The following is a 25,985-nucleotide window of genomic DNA, read 5'->3' on the forward strand; positions in this document are numbered from 1 at the left end:
GAAATAATAAGCATTTGTATATGGCAGACAAAAAAGGAAAAGTTTCTTCGCAGTAAAGATTCTGTGGTTATTTTAAGCACCACTAGGTGGCAGTGTGTCTACACAGGCTCATCACTAAAAACTGCCCCCGCAAGGTCACTGCCTTGGTCAGCATGTTAGACCACCTCAATCAGTTTCATCACATTGTAAATCTATCCTTAGAATTATAAATTGTTACCATCCTTCAAATATTATTTGTTTAGAATATGACATGTATTTTCACACAAAAACAGGGTTCTGTGCCTGTGAATTAGTTAGGTCTGTAGGCCAGTCCAGACATAACTATTTAACCCACATATTCTCTGAAAGAATAAAATAGACCTTGCTATTTATTAGGCCTATACTCTGCGACATTCACAAATCTCCAAATGCTTTCTAAAAAGTAATTTCCCACCCTAAAATGCAGTGTAGTAAAATCTAAAGATGCATAATCCTTTCAGATTTTTAAGGAGGGTTCATTCATTCATTCAACAAATATATATTTCACTCTGCACTTCCTGTGGGCTAGGCATGGAAGATATGACTTGTAAGTAAGAGAGTGTTTCTGCTCTGACAAAATGTACACTCTAGTAGGCAATGGAGGCACACACAGAAACAAATGAACAAGAAAATGTCAGTTGGTGACAAGTACTGGGTGAAGAAAATGCAAGGCAGTAGAATGGAGAATGGCAGAAGCAGAAACAAATTGTATGAGCAACCAGGTTAGGTGATATTTGAACATTGACCACTGTCAGTAAACATTCTGAAGAAGGAATTAGGGATCCAAAGACTCATTTATGCCCCAACACTTCTCTGTCTTCCCTTTCCACGCTATCAGGGAAGACTAAGGTACAAGATCTTTAGAGAAAGTCTTTGTGTACAAAGGATGAAATCAGATTCATCTTCATCTTCTCTTTAGAAAAAAAAAAAGCCAGCTGTAAGCTTTTGTGAGTTTCTTTGTTGACCTTAGGGCCTGAGCTGTGGGCTTTCCTATGTCCAGTAAATAAATAATAGTGGTTCATAGGAAGCTGACAGGAGATGTTTGCAGAACTGAAGGGAAAAATGTTTGTTGAATTAAAATGTTCATTGAATTGAATAGGCAACCTTGAAGTGGGAAAAGGGTTTAGGGTGAGTGGGCTCCAGGGCCTCTGGGGATAATTCAGGATTCAAGCTTAAAGAAGGAGCAGCTAAAGGAACAGCTGAGTCTCTTCTCCACCTCTCTTTCTGTCATCTCATCACAAGTTACTAGCCCACCACAATTCACCACCTGGATTGGTACTGGGGCAAGCAGTGCTTGGGAATGGGGTAGGAAGATGGGGAAGAAGGAGAAGAATGAAGGGGATAAGGGCTGAGAGTGATCTCAAATACCAACCTATATAAGGAGATAGGAAAGAAAATAGACATTTAAAATAGTGGCAACAGTCGGCCGGGAGTGGTGGCTAATGCCTGTAATCCCAGCACTTTGGGAGGCCAAGGCGGGTAGATCACAAGGTCAGGAGATCGAGACCATCCTGGCGAACAAAATGAAACTCCATCTTTACTAAAAATACAAAAAATTAGCTGGGCGTGTTGGCGGGCACCTGTAGTCGCAGCTACTCGGGAGGCTGAGGCAGGAGAATGGTGTGAACCCGCGAGGTGGAGCTTGCAGTAAGCCGAGATGGCGCCGCTGACTCCAGCTTGGGCCAGAGTGGTACACTGCGTCTCAAAAAAAAAAAAAAAAAATAGTGGCAACAGTAGAGGAAGGGATGTCCTAATGACCATGTAGCATTCATTGGCAGTTATTCACATATGTAAATGAGAGAGAAAATATTCTTTGTTCTGTGACTTATAAAACTGTCATAACTGGTGGAAAAAAATGGAATATTTGATCAAATGAAAAATGTATGCAAGTATAAATCAATTGCTTGATTTTCGTGATAATTATGAGAGCCTGAAACTTAGGTGAAACTAAAAATGCTTGCTCAGGAGTGACATTATTAAGATAATAGAATAGGGAGACCTGGATCCTTCTTTCTCTGACAAGCACACTGATTCAACAGTAACAGACAAATTTTCTTTGTGAGAAATTAAGAAACTAGTTGAGAGGCTCTTACATCCTGGGTAAATATAAAACCAGCTACAACGAAGGCCAGAGGAAAATTTGAGATACCTTCTTGTCTTAACTTCTACCCCTGACCCAGCACCATATGATCTGAAGGAAACTCCTAGCTTCCCGCTTCACCTTGTGGACAGAAAAAGTGGGACGTCATATCCAATGTTTCAGCTTTTCTGGGGGCTGCTTAGGGTAATCACTTCAATCTCACATGTCCTGGAGCACTGATAGAACCCAGAATATTTTAGTATCTAGGGGCCAATGAGAACAAAGATGGGAAGAAAGATGTCATTCAAGCAGTCACTATAGCCCCTTCCCCTAGCTCAGTGCAGACAAACAAAGTGATTGAGTAGAATACCCTAGATCCCATGTTCTCCTTGGGAGGAAAAGAGTTAGACTGCAAATCAAAAGTTCCAACTTTTCCAGGGGCTGCCTGAGAGACTGATTTCTGTCTTGACTCTCTTGGAAGTGCTGATGGCACTCAGCTTATTCTAGATGCTTGAGGGCTGCTAAGAATGAAGATAGTAGTTTGGACCAGCACAAAGTTTTGACAGGTGCCCAGAACTGTTGGCTAGGCTGATTGGTGAGAGTCTTCTCCCACAAAGAACAATCCATGAACACCCTCGCAGAGGTGGCTATTTTTTCTAATGTGCAAATACCAACATAAAGAGTCAAGGAAAATGAAGAAACAATATATACCAAAGAAACAGATTCATCTCCAGAAACTAACCCTAATGAAACAGAGATATATGATTTAACTGACAGAGAATTCCAACTAACCATCATAAAAATGTTAAATGAGGTCAGGAGAATGAATATTGCATGAACAAAGTGACAATTTCAACAAGAAGATTAAAAAAATATAAAAAGTACCAAACAAATCTTGGAGCAAAAGAATATAATAATTGAAGGCTGAGCGTGGTGGCCCATGCCTGCAATCACAACATTTTGGGAGGCCAAGACAGGCAGATCACTTGATGTCAGGAAGTCGAGACCAACCTGGTCAACATGGTGAAACCCCATCTCTACTAAAAATACAAAAAAGTAGCTGGTCATGGTGGCGTGCACCTGTAATCCCAGCTACATGGGAGGCTAAGGCATAAGAATCACTTGAACCTGGGAGGCGGAGGTTGCAGTGAGCTGAGATGGTGCCACTGCACTCCAGCCTGGGTAACAGACTGCACTCCAGCCTGGGCAGCAGACTGCACTCCAGCCTGGGCAGCAGAGTGAGACTCCATCAAAAAAAAAAAAAAGAAAGAGGAAGGAAGGAAGGAGAGAGAGAGAGAGAAAAGGAAGGAAGAAAGAAAGGAAGGAAGGAAAGAAAGAAAGAAAGAGAAAGAAAGAAAGAGAAGAAAGAAAAGAAACAGAAAGAAAGAGGGAAAGTATGTGGAAATATAAAACTCTCTGGTAAAGGTAAACATATAGACAAATACAAAATACTGTAACGTGTGTGTAAATTACTTTTAATTCTAGTATAAAAGTTAAAAGACAAAAGTATTAAGAATAACTATAACTAAAAATATGTTAATGGATACACAATAAAAAAGACGTAATTATGACATCAATAACATGAAGCATGTGATGTGAACAAGTAAAAGTGTTGACTTTGGCGTATATGATTGAAATTAAGTTGTTATCTCCTTAAAATACACTATTATACTATTATAAGATATTTTATGTAAACCCTATGGTAGTCACAAAGAAAGTACCTATAGAAAATACACGAAAGATTTTAAAAAGCTATCAAAGTATATTAACACAAAAAATCAACAAAACACAAAGGAAGACAACAAGAGAGGAAAAGAGGAACAAAAGAACTATAAGACAGAAAGGTAGGAAACAATTTTTTTAAATGGTAATAGTGGTCAGATGTGGTGGCTCATGCCTGTAATCCCAGTACTTTGGGAAGCTGACGTGGGAGGATCACTTGAGACCTGGAGTTCAACACAAGCCTGGGCAACATAGTGAGACCCTGTCTCTATAAAAAGGTGTTTTGTTTTGTTTTGTTTTGTTTTGTTTTAGGGCTGGGTGCGGTGGCCCACACCTGTAATCCCAGCACTTTGTGAGACCGAGGCAGGCGGATCACTTGAGGTCAAGAGTTCAAGACCAGCCTGGCCAACGTGGTGAAATCCCATATCTACTAAAAATACAAAAATTAGCTGGCCATACTGGTGGGTGCCTGTAATCCCACCTACTCAGGAGGCTAAGGCAGGACAATTGCTTGAACCTGGGAGGCAGAGGTTGCAGTGAGCCAAGATAGTGCCATTACACTCCAGCCTTGGCAATAGAGCAAGACTCCATCTCAAAAAAAAAAAAAAAAAATTTCTAATTAGCTGGGCATGGTAACATGCACCCGTAGTCCTAGATACTCAGGAGGCTGAGGCAGGAGGATTCTTTGAGTCCAAAGGTTTGAAGGTACACTGAGCTGTGATAATGATCTTGCCACTGCACTCCAGCCTGACTGGCAGAGCAAGACCCTGTCTCAAAACAAGACAAAACAAACAAAAAACAATAAGTCCTTCTCCATCAATAATACTTTAAATGTAAATGTATTAAACTCTCTAATCAAAAGATATAGAGTGATTGAATAGATAGTTTTGAAAAGATTTAACTACATGCTGTCTACAAGAGATTCATTTTATATTTTGGAGACACACATAGGTTTAAAGTGAAGAGATGGAAAAGAATAATCAACACAAATGGTAACCATAAGAAAACAAATGAATGTACTTGTATCTGACAAAATAGACTTTACATCAGAAAGTATCACAAGTGACAAAGGTCATTATATAATGATAAAAGAATCAATTCACCAGGAAGATATAATAATTATAAATATATATGCACCCAACACCAGAGTACCTAAATATATAAAGCAAACAGTGACAGATTGGAAGGGAGAAATACACAGCAGTGAAATAATAGTAGGAGCCTTCATTATCTGATTTTCAATAATGGATAGATCACCTAGATGGAAAACAAATAAGAGGAAAACTTATTTGAACAACAACTTCAGCAACACTATAGACCAAATGGACCTAACACATGTGCATAGAATATTTCACCCAACAGCAGAATACACTTTCGTCTCAGGTACGCACAGAACCTTTGCCAGGATAGATCACAAGTGAGGTCAGAACAAAATCTTAGCCAACTCAAGAAGATTGCAATCATACCAAGTATCTTTCTTGACCGCAGTAGAATGAAACTAGAAATCAATAGCAAAAGGAAAACTGGAAAATACACAAATATGTGCAAATTAAACAGAAAACTTTTAAACAACCAATGAGTCAAAGAATAAATCAAAAGAGAAATTATAAAATACCATTAGACAAATGAAAACAGAAACACAACATACCAAAACCTATGGGATTCAGCAAAAGCAAACTAAGAAGGAAGTTTATAGTGATAAACACCTAAATTTAAAAAGAAAAAAGCTCTCCATTCAACAACCTAACTTTACACCTAAAAGAACTAGATCAAGCTTGCCCAACCCACAGCCTAGAACAGCTTTGAATGTGGCCCCACACAAATTTGTAAACTTTCTTAAAACATTATGAGATTTATGCATGGACCTTATTTTTAAGCTCATCAGATATCATTAGTGTTAATTTATTTTATGTGTGGCCCAAGACAATTCTTCTTCCACTGTGGCATGGGGAAACCAAAAAATTGGATACCCCTGAACTAGATAAAGGAGAATAAACTTATTCTAAAGTTAGCAGAAGAAGGGAAATATTAAAAATTACAGTAGAAATGAACAAAATAGTGAATACAAAAACAATATTAAGAAATGAACAAAACTACAAGTTGGTTTGTTGAAAAGATGAACAACATTTACAAACCTTTAGCTAGACTAAAAAAAACTTGAGAAGACTAACATTTAAAAAATAAGAAATAAAAAGGAGACATGACAATTGAGACCACAGAAATAAAAGAAACATGAGACTAGTATAAATAATTACACAACAAAATTTAAGATAACCTAGAAGAAATAGATAAATTCCTAGAAACATACAACATACCAAGGCTGAATCATGAAGAAACAGAAAATCTGAACAGACCTGTATTAAAGAAGACACAAATAAATGGAAAAACATCCTGTGTTCATGAATCAAAAGAATCAATATTATCAAAATGTTCATACTACCCAAAGCTATCTACAGATTCATCATAATACCTATCAAAATTCCAGTGGCCTTTTTTTTTTAACAGAAATAGTAAAAACAATTGTGAAATGTATATGGAAGCACAAAGGACCCTGAATAGCCAAAACAATCTCGAGAAAGAAGAACTAAGCTGGAATCATCACAGTTCCTGATTTCAAAATTTATTACGAAAGTACAGCAATTAAAGCAGTGTGGCACTGGCATAAAGACAGAATAGAGATCTCAGAAGGAAACTCATGTATGTATGGTCAACTGATCTTCCACAAGGGTGCCAAGAATACACAATGAAGAAAGGATAGGCTCTTCCTACAACTGGCATTGGGAAAGCTGGATATCCACATAAAAAGGAATTAAATTTGACCCTTGTCTTACACTATATACACACACACACAAATCAATTTGAAATAGATTATAGACAAACATAACACCTAAAACTATAAAACTCCTAGAAAAAAACATAGAAGAAAAGCTTTATGACATTGGACTTGACAATGATTTCCTGGATATTTCACCAAAATCACAGGCAGCGAAAGCAAAAATAGACAAAGAGGAGGATGTGCTTTGGATGCGTGTCCCCTCCAAATCTTATGTTGAAATGTGGTCATCAATTTGGAGGTGGGAATAGTGGGAGGTTTGGAATCATGGGGGTGGATCCCCCATGAATGGCTTAGTGCCATCCTCTTGATGATGAGTGAGTTCTTGCTCAGTTAGTTCACACAATATCTGTTTGTTTAAAAGAGCATGGTACCTCCCCACTTACTCTCTTGCTCCTGCTCTTGCCATGTGATACCCCAGTCCCACCTTTGCCTTCCACCGTGATTGTAAGCTTCTGGACATAAGCAGATGCTGGCACTATGCTTTATGTATAGCCTACAGAACCATGAGCCAATTAAACCTCTTTTCTTTATGAATTACCCAGCCTTAGATATTTCTTCATAGCAACACAAGAAGGAACTAACACAAAAAAAATTAGTAAAAAGGAGCAGGGCATTGCTATAAAGATACTTCAAAATGTGGAAGTGACTTTGGGGCTGGGAAATGAGCAATGTTGGGAGAGTTGTGGGGCTCAGAAGAATACAGGAAGATGAGGGAAAGTTTGAAACTTCTTAGAGACTTGTTAAATGGTTGTGACCAAAATGATGATAGAGATATGGACAGTGAAATCCAGGCTGATGAAGTCTCAGATAGAAATGACAAAGTTATTGGGAACTGGAGTAAGGGTCACCCATGTTACACCCTACCAAAGTGCTTAGCTGCATTGTGTCCACACCCTGGGGATCTGTGGTATGTTGAACTTAAGAGTAATGACTTCAGGTATCTAGCAGAAGAAGTTTCTAAGCAGCAAAGCATTCAAGATATGACCTGGCTGCTTCTAACAATCTACAATCAGATATGGGAGCAAATAAATGACTTAAAGTTGGAACTTATATTTCAAAGGGAAGCAAAACATTGAAGTTTGGAAAATTTGCAGCCTAGCCTAGCCATGTGGCAGACAAAAAAAGCTTTTTCAAGAGCAGAATGTAAGTGGGCTGTGGAGCAACCACTTGCTAGAGAGATTAGCACGACTAAAAGGGAGCTGGGTGCTACTATCCAAGACAATGGGGAAAAGGCCTGAAAGGCATTTCAGAGATCTTTGAGGCAGCCCCTCCCATCACAAGCCCAGATGTCTAAAAGGAAAGAATGGTTTCAGAACCCAGGCCTAGGGTGCCACTGCCCTGCTCAGCCTTCAGGACACTGCTCCCTGCATCCCAGCTGCTCGGGCTCCACCCTCAGCAACTAGGGCCCCAGATACAGCTTAGAACACAGCTCTGGAGGGTGCAAGCCATGAGCCTTGGCAGTTTTCAAGTGGTGTTAAATCTGCAGATGCTCAGAGTGCAAGTGTGAAGGAAGCTTGGCAGCTTCCACCTAGATTTCAGAGGATGTATAGATAAGTCTGTGTGCCCAGGCAGAAGTCTGCTGCAGGGGCAGAGCCCCCACAGAGAAACTCTACTAAGGCAATGCCAAGAAGAAATGTGGGGTTGGAACCCCCACGCAGAGTCCCCACTGGGGAACTGCCTAGTGGATCTGTGGGAAGGGGCTCCTGCCCTCCAGATCCCAGAATGTTAGATCCACTGGAAGATCCATGATTATAAAAACTGGCAGTCACTCATCTCCAACCCCAGAGAGCAGCATGTGGGTTGCACCCAGAGAAGCCACAGGGGCAGGGCTGCCCAAGGCCTTGGGATCCCACTCCTCACACCAGAACATGGAACATGGAGTCAAGGATTATGTTGGAGCTTTAAGATTTAATGCCTGCCCTGCTGGGTTTCAGATTTGCATGGGGCCTATTACCTCTTTCTTTTGGCCAATTTCTCTTTTTTGGAATTGAACTGTTTACCCAATTCCTGTACCTCCCTTATGTCTTGGAAGTAAATAACTTGTTTTTTATTTTACAGGCTCATAGGTAAAAGGAACTTGGCCTTGAGTCTCAGATGAGACCTTTGACTTTGAGCTTTGAGTTGATGCTAGAATGATTAATATGTTGGGGGAAGAGTAAGAAGGGATGATTGTATTTTGCAATGTGAAATGGACATGAGGTGTAGGGGGGCCAGGAGTGGAATGATATGGTTTGGATGTGTGTCCCCTCCAAATCTCATATTGAAATGTCATCCCCAATTTGGAAATGGGGCTTAGTGGGAGGTATTAGATCATGGGGATGAATCTCTCATGAATGGTTTAGTGCCACCCCCTTGGTGATGAGTGAGTACTTGCTCGGTTAGTTCACACAAGATCTGATTGTAAAGAGCACGGCCCCTCCCCACTTGCCTTTTACTCCTGCTCTCACTCTGTGATACACCAGCTCCTCCTTTGCCTTCCCCGATGATTCTAAGCTCCCTGAGGCCTCACCAGAAGCAGATGCCAGCACTATTTAAGTTCTGGGACACATGTGCAGAATGTGCAGGTTTTTTACATAGGTATAGACGTGCCGTGATGGTTTGCTGCACCCATCAACCCATCATCTAGGTTTTAAGCCCTGCATGCATTAGGTATTTGTCTTAATGCTCTCCCTCCCCTTGTCCCCCACCCCCAACAGGCCGCACGATGTGTTGTTCCCTCCCTGTGTCCATGTGTTCTCATTGTTCAACTCCCACTTACGAGTGAGAACATGCAGTGTTTGGTTTTCTGTTCTGGTGTTAGTTTGCTGAGAACGATGGCTTCCAGCTTCATCTGTGTCCCTGCAAAGGACATGATCTCATTCTTTTTTTTTTTGAGATTTGAGACGGAGTTTCGCTCTGTTGCCCAGGCTGGAGTGCAGTGGCGTGATCTCAGCTCACTGCAACCTCTGCCTTCTGGGTTCAAGCGATTCTCCTGCTTCAGCTTACTGAGTAGCTGGGATTACAGGCACACACCACCACGACTGGCTAATTTTTCTATTTTTTTAGAAGAGATGGGTTTCACTATGTTGGCCAGGCTGGTCTCGAACTCCTGACCTCGTGATCTGCCCGCCTCAGCCTCCCAAAGTGCTGGGATTACAGGCGTGAGCCCCCACGCCCGGCAGATGTACCATTTTTTAATAATGAGAGTGTTTTAAACCTACTCTTAGCAATTTTGAAATATACAATGCATTACTATTAATGCTAAGCAATAAATCTCAGAAACTTATTCCTCCTGTGTAACTGAAGCTTTGTACCCACTAATCAATATCTCCCTATTCACCACACCCCAATCTCAGTCCCTGATAACTACTATTATCCTCTACTTAACGTAGTTTGACTTTTTAAAATTCCACATATTAAGTGAGGTCATGCAGTGTTTGTCTTTCTATGCCTGGCTTCTTTCACTTAGCATGTCTTCCATGTTGTCACAAATGACAGAATTTCCTTTTTCATTGTGCAGGTATAACAGATTTTCTTTATCCATTAATTCATTGATGGACACAGGTTGATTCCATATTTCGGCTATTGAGAATAATGCTGCAATGAAATGGAAGTGCAAATATCTCTTCTTCAGCATAATGATTTTGATACCTTTGCATATATTCCCAGAAGTGAGATTGATAGATCATATAGTAATTCTATTTTTAGTTTTTCAAGGCACCTCCATATTATTCTCCATAGTGGCTATACCTATTTACGTTCCCTCCAGCAGTGTTCAAGTTTTCCCTTTTCTCCAAATCTTTGACAGCTCTTGTTTAATTTATAATAGCCATTCTAACAGATGTGAGGTGATATCCCATTGTGATGTTGATTTGCATTTCTCTAATGATTAAGGATGTTCAACATTTTTTTCATAAATCTGTTGGCCATTCGTATGTCTTCTTTTGATAACTATTCAAATCCTTTGCCCATTTTCAATTGGATCATTTGCTTTCTTGATATTGAGTTATTTGAGTTTGTGAATATTCTTAAAAGCTCCTGTTTTAAAACCAAAGTTATCCCATACATTTTCTAGTGTTGCCTTAACCTGGGATACAGACACAGGCAAGGTGGATAACAGTGTAGGAATGAGCTGCCTTTGATGCATGTTGTGAGCATGCTGAAAGGATTTGGGCCTCAGGAAGGATCAGCATGGAGCTAGAAGCCATGAATATAGTTGTTAGGGCTGTTCTCCTGTTTCCAAGGACCACAGGCCAGCCCCTTAGCACAAGGAGGAGAGCTCCTATAGAAGGCATTCTTCCAAGCTCATCTGTTCTCCTTCAGTTGGATAAGGATGTAGGCAGAGGTGTCACTTTGTGACTTTACCAGTCCCTGTCTTATGTGCAAAAGGGAGAACCATGTTGATCCTTTTTTTTTCTATGTTTAAAGCATATTTAAGTTATTCCACCGCTGTTTTTACAATACTTATTCTGTTAAACAATTCTTTCAGAAAAAATTTGAATATTCCCCTTCTAAAGTGCACTTGATTGGCCACAGCTTGGGAGCACACCTGGCTGGGGAAGCTGGGTCAAGGATACCAGGCCTTGGAAGAATAACTGGTAAGCATGCCCTGCAGTTGGGCCTTGAGTGTGTTTAAATATTGTTTACACACACTACCAAGTATCTGAACACCAAGTAATACTGCAGAAGAAAATATAAGATACTACAAAATGTGATTCCAATGAAATAAAACGTGAACGTGTTTTCAGAGCAGAAATGTGCAGATTCGCTTCAAGGGGGTTCATTGCAGCGTTGTCTGTGGTGACAAAGTAAGAGAAACTATGTGTTCCCTCACCCTCAATTGAATGGTTGAAGCAATTATAACACATTCCATCCTTTGGGATTTCATACCAGTAATGCAAAGAATGAGGTTTACCTAGAGGTAGGAGTAGAATGGTGGTTATGAGAGGCTGGGAAGGGAAGAAGAGAGGGGAGGCTAAAGAGAAGTTGGTTAACAGGTACAAAAATCCATAGCTAGAAGGAGTACATTCTAGTATATGATACAGAAATTACAGTTAACAATAATTTATTACATGTTTCAAAATAGCTAGAAGAGAAGGACTGTAATGTTCCCAACACGAAGAAAAGATGAATGATTGTAGCGATGGATGTCCCAATTACCCTGATTTGATCATTACACATGATCAAAATACCACATATATACATGTCTCAAAATACCACATGTGCCCCCAAAATATGGACAACTATTATATATCAATTTTTAAAAGTTATTTTTAAAAAGAATGAGTTTGAATCCCACTGATTGTCCTGGACGTTCCTGACACACCTGGACTGCAGCTTACTCAGTTGTTACCATTTTTAATATTATCCCTGGATATACCGTTAAGTCTAAAAATAAGTTGCGGAGCAAAGTATATAGCATGAATTGGGTTTGGGGGTATAATAATTAATCCTGTCTCCTCCCCACATTCTGTTTTCCAAACCAATTGTGTGAGATGGATGAAGGTCAAAGCAACAGCTCCTTTACCAACAGGCGGGGCTGGCCTCTTCCTCTGCACCCCCCCACCAACAGCCAGTAAGCAAGCCCCACGTCTCCTTCATCTGCCTTTTCCCTGTCCATCCCCTGGTCATTGTCCTGGCTCAGTCCCTCATCTCTTGCCTGCATTTTGGCCTTGGTCCCCGCTGGTGCCCCAGCCTAGTCTTCTACAAATACTGCCAGGCTTATCTTTCCAGGTGCAGGCCATGCCACTCCACTGCTCCAAACCTCTCAGGGTGTCTCCTTGTGTGAAACCTCTTAGCTTGTCACGTAAACTTGTCATGTTTCATCACAGTTTTTCATGCTCTGTGCCTTTGCACGTGCTGTTGTCCCTCTTGCTGAGCATTCACTGTCCATTTGTCAAGATTCATCTCAAATGTTTCCTCCTCAGGCAGGAATTAATTCTCTGTGCTTCTCATACCCTTTGACATGTGCCTCTTTTGTGTTTGAAAACACAAATATTATATCACATGGTCTTATAATTATGGATGAGCCTGTTATTTTTAACAGAAAGCCTCCCTTACTGCATTGACTCCAGGCTTGGCCACAGAAGCGTATTTTCTCTTTGTTAAACTGCTGTGCTCTGTGTGCATGTGTGTGTACGTGCTCGCTCTCTCTCACACACACACACATACATGCACACTTTAAATTCAAATCTCAACTTAGAACACAGTTTTTAAAAAAATACCTAGAAGTCCAAATTGGGATTAAAGCATTTTGTCGCTGCAATCTGTTGATATAACAGGCTTATTCCTGCTATAAGTCCTCTCTCTTCTCCTAGCTCTCTGCTCCTAAATCCTCCTCACTCACCTCCACCACCACCACCACCATTCTTATTTAGAATAATAAAAACTGAACTTTTTCACTGAAGTCATTATGTGACCCTTTGCAGTCAATTTTCAAGCCCAGAAAAAAGAAGGAATGAGTTCCTCTTTTGAAGATGGAACCTCATGGGGCCTCACAGCCTCAGGCAGGCTGTGAGATGACCAGGCCTGAGTGAAGCAGAACACGTAACTGCATTTACAATTCATACTGGGTTATGATCAATTCAAAGAGATTTTGTTTTTATTAAGTTTTTTCAAAAATCAGATACTATTTAACTCTAGTTTTTCCCATCAGGTGAATTACCCTGCTGGGTAAATAGAAAACAGATTTTTAAAGGCTTTCTGAATGTCCAAAGAATTAATATTATGTGGATGTTTTAATCTATATTCCTCTGAGAAATTAGTTTTTGGGCAATCATGTTCCTTGAGTAATAGAAGAACTGAGACCTCACAAACAGATTTTAGCTGCATAATTAACCACTTAAAAACAAAATTAATATGATAAACATATTAAGGACATACATAAGTTTTTATGTCTTTGGTATTTATGTATAAGTGGTAAGTAGTTGTCATAATAAATATAGTTAGGGGGTTACTCAGCTGATTCTGCTTTTATTTATTTTTATTTATAGACAGTATCAAAGCTATTCTTATTTGAGGAAAAATTACTCTCATTTTGCTGACACACACGTACCAAAATACACATACATACTACACACTCAGATCCTAAATGATTAGTTCTCACTCATGTAGTAAGAGGTCATGTCTGTCTCCCTAAGGTTAATTAATAGGTTGAACCTAATAATTCTCTTCCCTTCTGTAGACTTTTCTCCTGAGATATCCTAGAACAACAAATTCAATGTTCCCTCTTCCTTACGTCTTGGAAAGACTGTCTTTCTTTTTTTTTTTTTAATCTGATTGCCTTGTCCTCCAATCAATAAGATCTGAGGTATACCTATCTTGGGATGTTTCTCTCCAGGAATCCCGACTTTATTAGAAAGTTGTGTGTAATCACACTAGTAAAATAAAAATTCTTCCAAGAGTTGAAGATTAATTGTGAGATAAATACTTTTTCCTCTTTGTTAAGCGTGAATGGTTCATTCATATGCATGTTGCATTACTTCATTGATCTCTTTGTCTAAGTGTCTTTCCACCTGTGCTCTGAGTTCCCCCGCTTTGTGGACTTAAGTCATTTGTTCACTTTTTTTCAGGTCTTATCAACAGAAGCGCTGTGCTGAAACGAACCCCTTCCCTCCTGGCCTCTCATTTCCTTCTAAATGATGCCCTAGCCTATTGTATTCCTCTAGATCCAAGCTCCACAAAGTTGAAAGTGGAGTGATTGCATTTCCTTAGGGTTCATTCTCTCCTTGACCCGCTGCTACCTAGCTTCTTTCCCCAAAACCACTATTGCCAGATCACTAGTGGCTTTTTGTGGAACTCTATCAGACATTTTGACTCTGTGTTTTACTTGACCCCTCTGCAGAATTTGTCCCAGTGGACCCCTCCCGCCTTGCTGAAGTGCTCCCTTCTCTTAGCTTCTATGATTCCGCATCTTCTTGGTTGTCTTTGTTTTTTTGACTCCCTCTCTCCAGGCTACTTCATGAGTTTCTTTTCTTTTGCCTTTGCCTATCTGTTCATATTCTTCAAGTTTCCATTCTAGGCCCACTCTTCTCTCCTGTTGCTTTTCTATAATCACTCTTTTAGTGATATTAGTCAGAAAAATAAAAAAACACACACACATCCTATGACAAGCTAAGTGTGCTGAGCACACACCCCAGACTGTGACACAGACATTCCTTCCTTGCTGATGCCACATTCCCAGAGGTGTCAACGGCAATGCTACTCTGCATCCTCCCCACTCCGGGATCCAGCCTCTATATCACAGCAAAGGGATTTTGCTAAAATATAAATCTGATCATAAATCTCCCCTGCTTGCAAGCTTACAACAGCTTCCCATTGATGACCACGTCATGTCCAAACTCCTTGACATGGCTCAGCTGACATCTGGCTCCTGCTAGCAATACTACCTTCATCTTCCACCAAATCCTAGAACTCTACACACCAGCCTTAGCAAACTAGTTACAGTTTCCCAAACACGATGCTTTCATCTGGAGGCCGTGTACTTCTCTGTCCTCCCCTGGGTTGCTGGCCACCTTACCTTTGCCCTGGCCAATTCTTCTGGCCCTTCAGATCTCTACTAGTGTTTCTTTTCTTTTTCTTTTTTTGAGATGGAGTCTTGCTCTGTCACCCAGGCTAGAGTGCAGTGGCACAATCTTGGCTCACTGCAACCTCCACCTCCTGGATTCAAGTGATTCTCCTGCCTCAGCCTCCCAAGTAGCTGGCGTTACACGTGCCCACTACCATGCCTGGCTAAATTTTGTACTTTTAGTAGAGACGGGGTTTCACCATCTTGGCCAGGCTGGTGTCGAACTCCTGACCTCGTGATCCACCCGCCTCGGCCTCCGAGGGTGCTGGGATTACAGGTGTGAGCCACCGCACCCAGCCATGTTTCTTATCTCTTGAAGAAGCATGTCCTAGTTCCGCAAGACTGGGTTATATGTGGCTTCTCTGTGCTTGGATAACACTTATGATCACCACTGCCTCTGCACGGAGGACACTGACTGGGGTGCCTTTCCCACCAAATGGAAAATCCCTTGAAGACAAAGCAAGGTCTTATTCCTCATATCTGAATGCTAAACCTAGTTCCTGGCACATACTAGGTGCTTGACAAATAATTGTCAAATACAGAAATGATTGAATATGTGAAAGATCATAACATTTTAAAGAATTCCAGTTATCTTGCCCTTATTTTACGAAACATTTGAACATGACGCAATGGGATGAGAGTCTGGACACCTGGCTTCTTAGTCCAGTTTGCATCTAACACATGATAACCTTGTCCAGTCACTTCACTTCCCTGGGCTTCGGGCTTTTCATTTGTATTACTATTAATGAAAAGTAGAACTAAGTGAGCCATAGCTCAGGACAGGGATTCTGTTATTTTAATTGTGTTGCTTTGTAGATTCATCTTTACACATCAAAGAGTGGTTGTGTTTTTAATTTAATTTAATTTTTTGCCTACAAATGTTGCTTTTCAAGAACCTTTGTAATTCATAACCTTATTGTATATATGGTATTCCATATACAGACCCTAGAATAGCCACTGTGATTTTTTTAGTTTGTTAGCTGTTTTGGCATTGTCTCAACATAGCATTACTTATCTGTAGATACTTGACATTGCAATATATAGAGACCCTACATTTATAGATTTAGGTTATGTATCTGTACTTTTTCCTGAGTGATCTTTGATTGATAGAAATAATGTAGGAAAGGACACATGCTTCCAAAGTAACAACAATATTAATGTGCACTTCCATAGAACATGTCTTGGTTGTGCTTTCTCTAGGGTTGGACCCAGCTGGGCCATTTTTCCACAACACTCCAAAGGAAGTCAGGCTAGACCCCTCGGATGCCAACTTTGTTGACGTTATTCATACAAATGCAGCTCGCATCCTCTTTGAGCTTGGTAAGTTTTAACAGAATCAGAAACTTCATTGAAGCATAGAGGAGATTTTTAGAGGCATTTACCCTGTTTTTATTTATTTCAGGTGTTGGAACCATTGATGCTTGTGGTCATCTTGACTTTTACCCAAATGGAGGGAAGCACATGCCAGGATGTGAAGACTTAATTACACCTTTACTGAAATTTAACTTCAATGCTTATAAAAAAGGTAAATACATTCTAAACTATGAATGCTACTGATGCATATTCACTGAGCTCTCTCCTTAGATGGGATCCACCTACTTTTGTGTATAATATACATATAAAATGTATTTTCTCTCAAAACACAGTTGCATATAAGAAGCTCTCCCACCAGTTCTCAGATCCACAAGATCGGGTACCGTGTCTTCACTAACTTTGTATCCCTGGTGCCTTATCAATCTCTAGCATATTGCAGTCACTCAATATAAACAAGGAAGGTGTGTTATTCACTCAGCAAATATGTATTGAGTGTTTACTATGTGCTAGGCATTATTCTAGGAACAGCAAATATGGAAATGAATACAAAAGACAAAGGTCCCTCCCTGATGGAGTTCATTTTCTAACTTGTTAGGAAACCAATAAATAGTGTAAGAGCTAAGGGGACAAAATAAAGCATGGAAGGGGAATATGATGTGTTGGTGACAGTGAAGGTAAAGTAGAAGAAGAAAATTGTTGACAGGATGGTAAGGGAGTCCTTACTGAAAAGATGACCTAAAGGAGTTAGCCTTATAGACACCAAGGGGAGAGGCATTCCAGGCCAACAGGGGGAAGCAAGTGTAAGGGCTGAAAACAGGAGTCAGCCTGGCAGGTTCATGACAGTGAGGAGCCTGTTGTGGCTGAAACTAGGTAAAAGGAGAGAAGTAGGGCATAAGGTTGGAGAGGGAACCAGGCAGAGGGCAATAACACAGGACTTTGTGGATGGTAGAAAAGACTTAAGCTTTCACTCAAATGAGATAGGAGCCATGAGTGGATTTTGAGCAGAGAAGAGACGTGGTTTGAGTTACTCGTAACAAGAATCACTCTGGATGCTGTAATTACAAATTAAACAAGTAGTATTTAACTTTTTATAGTAGTTTCCAATAATAATAGTTACAATATCTATATGGCATCAAGTTAAAAGGCACCAAAAGGTTATTATTTGGGAAATTTGTTCTTCCCTATCTCTACATTTCATCATATAATTAATGAAATACATTACCCATAATATATAATAATAATATATATATATGATGATATGATAATGGATACCTGGATGATTCTGAATATCTCATAGCCCAATCCCCTGTAGTCAAGATATCAAGGAGTTGAAATTACTTGCTCTTTCATTTGGCTGTTGTAGAGGAAAGATACACAGATCATAGTATTGAGTGTAACTCAGGTATCTACTTCACTAGAAATAAATTACAAAGGTTTAATATTTGCTCTGAAAGAGAAAATGTGATCAGAAGTATATATTTGTAATGACTATATTTTAAAAACCCACACAACTGTCTAATCTACAGGTGCAACAAATAAGAATTAAAGCCAATTTCACCTAGTTCAGATAAGCAAAATTCATACAAAAGAGGCATATTATAAAATTGATTTTCCTCATTATTTTCTATATTACGACTATGAATCCTTTCTATTAGGACAAAATATAGATCAGAAGACTTCATTACATAATTAATTGTTATACACAGATCATATGAAATTTTATGAAAGATTAATTCAACTAAAATATACATTTATCATAAGCTATCATTTTGAGACATTTTAAGATTTCCTATAACTTTATTGGATTAAAAGAACATTTATCATTCATGTTAAACCTTTGGATGAGTTTTAAGACTTCAAGATGTTCTATTTTACTTAAATTTATTACTAACAAACCATTACTTTTAAAATTAATAGTTTGCTATATTCTAATGAACCGTCTTGTCTAAATCACAATTAATTGTGAATATAAATCTATAGCTATACAGAGACCTAATGTAACAGAAGTCTTTGTTTAATAAAAATGGATGATGCCAATTATTAATCTGTGCTGACGATATTACATTATTTCTGAAACTATGCTGTCTCAGTTCTCTATTGTGTAACAAACCACAGTGAACAATTACAAGAAAAATTATGTTATTGCCCAGTGTTCTGAGGGTCAGAATTCAGGCAGAGTTCTCCTGAGATTCTGCTTCGTGTGGTGTTGGCTGGAGCAACTCAGGTGACTGCATCCAGTTGGGGGCTGAGCTGGGCTAAGCTGGATGAGGAGGTCTGAGATGACCCTCCATGTCAGGAACCCTGGGACTTGTTCTCCTCTGTCAGGTGGTCTGTCATCCTTCAGGACCTCTCTCCCCAGACAGGTAGCCTGGATTTCATAATATTGCAACTGGGTTTCAAGACAGTAAGAGTGGATGCTGGAAGGTCTTTTAAGGCCTTAGAACTTAACCAGTGTCAGTTTCTCCACAGAACTGATCTTGGTTCTTTGCTACTGGGCAAAGCAAGTTACAAGATCAGCCTGTAATGGGGCAGGGGTATTTTTAACATGGCCTCCATGTTGAGAGAAGGAATGGTTACATAATACTGCAAATGGGTGAGGACCCAGGAAGGAGTCATTTGTTGGAAGCAATTATTACATAATAATTATACTGCATATGCTAAAACCAAAATCTAGTTTCTCAAAGATTGGCTAAGCTGTGTAGGTCAAAGAATAGTCCACACCATTCAGTAAAAATATTGTTATGTAAATTAAAAGAAAGCATAAATGGCTGGGCACAGTGGCTCACACCTGTAATCCCAGCACTTTGAGAGGCTGAGGCAGGAGGATCACTTGAGACTTGAGGCCAGGAGTTCAAGACCAGCCTGGGCACAACAAGATAGTGAGGCCTCATCTCTAAAATAAAAAAAAAAGAAGAAGAAGAAAGAAAAGAAAGAATAAATGACTAGAATGTTATGAAAATTTTGGAATGTGCAGATGTATTTAGATCTTATTATTATTCCAATAATCCTAACTATTGATGGCAATAATGTCATGCTTGATAATGACAAAACTAATTCATCTTTAGCATTCTTTATAAAACCCCCCACCTGTTACACCTTTAACTCAGCACTGATTCACAGTGCTGACTGTTTTGTGATTGAATAGGAGGGAGTTCAGTTATTCTTGCAGAAACAGAGAGGCAGAGTCTTAACTGGTCTACAGTGGAGATACTATATGCACAGGGATATTGTGTCAGAGGTCCTAGTGATACAGGATTTTTTTCCATGCTGCTTCACCAGCCAGAGACCTCCACAGCCTGCAGTGCCTCTGCTTGAGTTTCACTTGCACCTGCTGGGCTCACCACTGGACTTATCTCACCCACTTGGCCTGGCAGCCTGTGCTCAGCTCACTCTGCTGACCTGGATCTCACACCTGCCAAGGGTGAGCCAGGCATGCCCACTGCTGTGGTAGGGCAGGTGGCTTCAGGCCAGTACAGGCACTGGTTCCACACGAGGCTGTGGCTGGACCAGGCATACTGCAAGCAGCTTCCACCTTGGGCACCAGCTTCTGAACGAGGGAAATGTGGTGGTGCCAAAAAAACTCGGAGATGGCAGGAACCACGGAGCCCCAAAGGGGGTGTTACATACAGCATGTTACAGCTGTGGCTTAGGGAGCCTTGAGGTCTAAGCCCCCAGGAAACATTACGGCTTGTTTGTGTTACAGCTCATTTGTTCCCACCCTCTGCACAGTTCAGCGAATAGGGGTGTGTCTCACATTGTTTGATCCCATTGCTGTACTCCAGACCACAGCTCTTGGGCTGTCCCAGCCCCGCTGCAGCTTCCTGATGCGTGGGGTGGGATGGCTACAGTGTTTCAGCAGCTCCTTTGGCACCTGCTGTTTGGTGGGTCTCAGGTTCTTGTCCCACGTCCAGGAAGAAGGAGGTTACACAGACAACTGAAGAGTGAGCATGGTGGAGAAGAGTTTTATCGAGTGACCAAACAGCTCTTGGATGAGAGGGGAACCCAAAGTGGGTAGCCCCTATCTGAAGGCAGGTAGTTCCCACCCAAAGGCAGGTAGTCCCCAGAGTGTGGCTTAGGCTGGGCTTTTTATAGGCTCAGAATGAGGGAGGTGTTGGCTGTAGGTAGCCTTGGAAAAAGCAACATTAGATTGGTTAAAAAACCTTGTTCAGGCTGGGTGCGGTGGCTCACACCTGTAATCCCAGCACTTTGGGAGGCCTAGGTGGGTGGATCACGAGGTCAGGAGATTGAGACCATCCTGGCTAACATGGTGAAACCCTGTCTCTACTAAAAACACAAAAAATTAGCCGGCGTGGTGGTGGGCGCCTGTAGTCCCAGCTACTCGGGAGGCTGAGGCAGGAGAATGGCATCAACCCGGGAGGTGGAGCTTGCAGTGAGCCGAGATTGCACCACTGCACTCCAGCCTGGGCGACAGAGCCAGACTCCATCTAAAAAACAAAACAAAACAAACAAACAAACAAACAAAAAACCTTGTTCAGAAAGAACCAAAAACGTTGTTCAGGAAAGACCAGGCAAACAGGAATAGAAGTTCTCACTCTGGTCAGGGACTTTACCTGGAACTGGCAGCTTCGTTTTCAGGCTTCACACTGTTTTTGGCTTAAAGGTTGGGTTTCACTGAGGACACGCCCCTATCTGCCTAGGAAATTGTCTGCCTCCTGCCACTGTCACTAGGAAGTGACTCAGTATATTTGTGTCAAAGCACAAAGTCATCCACATTTGCTTTTGCTTATTTCCACTTCTTGAATGTCCCTTTTGAGTCACATAATTCTTTGGTACAAATAAAATTATATGTAACTTTGATAAATGTACAATATCCAAGCCTAGACAAAAGGTCTGGCCCTCCCAACTCAAGAAGACTGCCACTTACAGTTACTGTTTCTAAGAAATGGTTTATGCTGCCAGTTATCAGTTAATTGCTATCAGTTAATTGGGAATTGTTTTCACAGAAATGGCTTCCTTCTTTGACTGTAACCATGCCCGAAGTTATCAATTTTATGCTGAAAGCATTCTTAATCCTGATGCATTTATTGCTTATCCTTGTAGATCCTACACATCTTTTAAAGCAGTAAGTAAATCATCTTACTTGGAATTTAATTATAAAGTAATTTTTTGAAACACAATCATCCAGCTAAACATTAGGGCTTTGTGTAGGTAGCAAAAAAAATGCACCTGCCATTTTGGGAAATAATGGATTGTTTCTGTGCTGAGTACTGAACAGTAGCTGGGATTGCTGGAGGGTTGAAATAACTCAACCAACTATTTGTATTCTGGTTGTTTCAGCTCCTTTGAAAATTATATACAATTTTGCTTTTTTGGCCATTTGTTATGCAGTAATTAGATGTTACTGTGTAACAGGCATAAGTCTAGGGCAAAAATATTTCTGCATATATATTTTAAATGTCATCTTCAAAGATGCCCTAAGAAGGCTGAACCAATCAATAGCTACAACCAAACATATTACTATTTACTTGGAACATGAAAATTATTTTATTAAAATTTAATTATTTATACAGAGCAGAACTAAAGCATAGATAGCTCACAGGAGCTCTACACAGATCAATATGTGACAAACTACCAAATCTGATTTTACTTGAGTAAAAGAAAGAAAATCTATTTTGTAGTGGGAAGTGGAAAAGATCTTCATTCTTGTGCTTTAGAGACCTAATCCCCTGTTTTATCATGGTAGAAAATGTGGGCTATTCAGCTGAAGTTTATGGTAAGTAATAGTACTTCGTGAATAAGTGCTGTGTTGTGACATGAAGAAGCATGTCCCTTTTGCTACAGAGCTTGGCAGATGGACGGGTTTAGGTCATCCTGTCAGTTTCCTGCCATTCTTGGAAAGCTTGACAGCCAAACAGTAGCATTTTCCACATATCCTCCTTGTCCCCGACCTCTCTCTTCTTCCTGCCTCAGCTGCTACTCTGAGCACCCACGGGATCCTGGCATTTACTTCTAGGAGAAGCAGGCCCTTGGAGTCTTTGTATATTTGGAGATAAGAGTTAATCTGCCAAATTGGAGTACCCTTAGAAGCTAGCTCATGCCACATGGATGCTACTTGTGGTTACAAACTATTAGAATGAATCAATTTCCTTGACGTACTTTATTGTACTGTACCCTAATAGTCATACAATCAAAGTAAGTCAGAGCCAGCTGTGGCATGCACCTGTAGTCCCAGCTACTTGGGAGGTTGATGCAGGAGATCTCTTAAGCCCAGAAATTTGAGGCTACAGTGTGCTATGATCATGCCTCTGAATAACAACTGCATTCCAGACTGGGTGACAAATTGAGACTCCATCTCAAAAAATAAATAAATAAATAAATAAATAGGATGTTACTGTAGCCCTAGCCTAAATGTCCATGGTTTATTAAATTAAAAGTTCAAAGCCTAAAATAGCAAATACTCAAGCACTGCTACCCATGTTTTTAAAATGTTCACATTTCATTCCTTTTCCTTTAGATTTTTAAAACATACAAATAAAATTAAAGAAGCAAAGGACCTTATATTCCCTTCAATCCTTCCCCTAAGGCAGAGTTGAATTTGACATGTATCAAATAAATGCTATCATATTATGTTTTTGGATTTGCTGTTTTCATTAAATATTATAAATATAAATTTGAAATTTACATTGATGTAGATAGATCTAATGTATTTATTTTATAGGAATCAGGCATAATTTATTGATTAGTTCTCCTACTAATGTGAGTTTTTATTGTTTCCAGTTTTTGTTATTAAAAGTAATGTCGGCCGGGCGCGGTGGCTCATGCTTGTAATCCCAGCACTTTGGGAGGCCGAGGAGGGCAGATCACTAGGTCAGGAGATCGAGATCATCGTGGTTAACATGGTGAAACCCTGTCTCTACTAAAAATACAAAAAATTAGCCGGGCGTGGTGGCGGGTGCCTGTAGTCCTAGCTACTCGGGAGGCTGAGGCAGGAGAATGGCATCAACCCGGGAGGCGGAGCTTGCAGTGAGCCAAGATCGGGCCACTGCCCTCCAGCCTGGGCAACAGAGCGAGACTCTGTCTCGCAAAAAAAAAAAAAAAAAAAAAAGCAACATCTACCAACTCTGCCATCTTTGTATGTCTCTTTATGTACTTGAGTGGAATTCCTTCATGGCATACAACAGAAGTGAAATTATCAAAGCATACATGCATTTCCTTCTTTATTAGACATTACCAAATCACTGTTTAAAATGTCTACCGATTGCTAAAGAAAAATAAAAATGAAGGCCACAATTTAGATATAACCCAAGGCCGCCCATGACCACATAGCCAAAACCAAGTCATCCTGATTTTCCAGAAACACTAGCTCTAATCATAAATGAAACACAAAAACATAAGCTTTACCTCCTTGTCCGCGTGATTCAGGGAAATGAAACCAATCAGCTGTAGACAAATCAACATAAATATCTCTACTTGCCCTAGAGAAGAATGTTAATGCATAATAGCCAATCACCAAAAAAGGTCAAAATACTTCCGCCTTTATAAACTGTCTTGTGACTGCTGTAAGCGGGGGCTTCTTACCATTTTCAGTTTGAAGTCTCCCAGCTCAAGGACTGTTCTTTTGTGTGCAGAGCAAATTTTTAAAAATTAAAAAATTTGATCTGATTATATTTTTGACATTTTAAAAATTATATTCCAGGCTGGGAATGCAGTGAAGAACAATACAACTTTCCATCAGAAGCAAATGAGAATTCCCCTATTACACATATTCAGTGTTGCCAATTGCTTTAATGTTTGCAAATCTGCTGAATATGAAATTTTACCTTGTTTTAATTAAAATATGCTTGACAACTAGTAAGACTGAACATCTTGCATAGTTATTGACTATTTGAGTTTCCTCTTCCGTGGATTGTCTATTCATATCATCTACCCATTTTTCTAATAGGGAGTTTCTCTTTTTCCCTCAGTTGGTTTTGTTTTATTTTTGAAAACAGACATGGTGGCCTGTTAGGCACTTTTAAAATGCATATCCTTTATTTAGATCCTGGAGATTTATTATTATTTAATAATATATAGCGAGTTTATTGAAGGGCAACATTTCTAATTACATAAGTAATCACCTCTCATTTTCTGTCATCAGGGAAATTGCTTCTTTTGTCCCAAAGAAGGTTGCCCAACAATGGGTCATTTTGCTGATAGATTTCACCTCAAAAATATGAAGACTAATGGATCACATTATTTTTTAAACACAGGGTCCCTTTCCCCATTTGCCCGTAAGTATCATAGCTAAGTTTAATTGTAATGCTTTAAGGTACTTATCTTTAAAAATTCAACAGTTTTTATTGAGTGTCTACTAAATAACTGGGCATTAGGCCAGACTGGGATTTCAGTGAAGAACAACACAGTGAGGTCTTTAATTGAGTTTAGGCTAGTGGGAAAGACAGCAAGTAAAATCTCAGTTCCAATCCTGAGTAATAAACTTTCTCTTAGGAAACATTCAAGATATGTGCAGAGCATAAAGGTCAGAGAGCCTTTCGAGGAAAAGAGATTTCTAAGCTGACTCCTGAAGGATGAGTAAGAGGGAGAAGGGAAGTATTCTACGCAGAAGTGACCACGTCTGTAAATGCCTGGAAGTAAGAGAGAGCAGAAACTGAAAGAAGGCCCTGCTGGGATTGTAGAGACCGGGAGGACAGTGATAGCAGATGAAGTGGGAGAGACAAATCAGGTCAGATCATGAGGCAAGGGCCTTGTGTCCCAAGTGGAGAGGTTGGGCTTTGTCTGTGGGTGAATGGAAAGCCATTGAAGGGTATTAAGAATTACCAGATTATTTTTATTTTTAGAAAAATCACTTTAGTTTCTGCATGGATTAGAAGGCCACAAGATGGAAGCAGGGTGCCTGTTACATAATTATTGCCACAATTCAGGCAAAAAAAAAAAAAAAAAATAGAAGTAGAGAGGTTGCAAAGATAGTTAGAAGGTGGAAGCAAAATGGACCTAGGTGAATGGATTTAAAAATGCAGAAAAGCAAGAAGTCAAGGACAATTCTGGCTGTGGATGAGCTGTCATTCTCTGAGCTTGACGACACAGGAAGAAAGGCTAGTTTGGAGCAAGATGATAGGCTAGTTTCTCACATGTTACGTTGGAGCTGCCTTTAGGGTTTGAGAGTGTGTGTGCACCATGAGGCAGGTAGAGATACGGATCTCAGCCTCTGGAAATGAATGTGTTCTACAGATAGAGAGTTGGGAGTCACTCAGACTGTAGTCAGTGTGGTGAAAGTGGATGACATCATTACCCAAGAAGAATGTGCCAGATAGGAAGTAAAGAGAGCAGAGAAAGAGGCCCCTGCAAAGGAGACTGAAGAATGGGCAGAGAGAAGGAAGACCAGCAAAGCTTATCGTTAAAAGAGCCAAGGAAAGAAAGTTGAGCAGGAAGAGAGGAGACATACACCACAGCAAATATATATATATATATATATATATATATAATTTTTTTTTTTTTTTTTTTGAGATGGA

At 40.0% G+C, this 25,985-nt stretch overlaps 1 protein-coding gene across 1 annotated transcript in view; it reads left to right on the forward strand.

Annotated features, from left to right (window-relative positions):
* The window catches only part of PNLIPRP3 (pancreatic lipase related protein 3), a 50,095-nt gene that overhangs the window by 16,685 nt on the left and 7,425 nt on the right, over positions 1–25,985 (forward strand). The window contains exons 5-9 of the mRNA XM_001151006.5: positions 11,125–11,233; positions 16,402–16,521; positions 16,604–16,726; positions 21,480–21,598; positions 24,614–24,746. Of these exons, the coding sequence (XP_001151006.2) occupies positions 11,125–11,233; positions 16,402–16,521; positions 16,604–16,726; positions 21,480–21,598; positions 24,614–24,746 (604 nt within the window). The remainder of the gene's footprint in view (positions 1–11,124; positions 11,234–16,401; positions 16,522–16,603; positions 16,727–21,479; positions 21,599–24,613; positions 24,747–25,985) is intronic.

This window comes from Pan troglodytes, chromosome 8, assembly GCF_028858775.2.
Source record: "Pan troglodytes isolate AG18354 chromosome 8, NHGRI_mPanTro3-v2.0_pri, whole genome shotgun sequence".
Lineage (NCBI taxonomy): Eukaryota > Metazoa > Chordata > Mammalia > Primates > Hominidae > Pan > Pan troglodytes.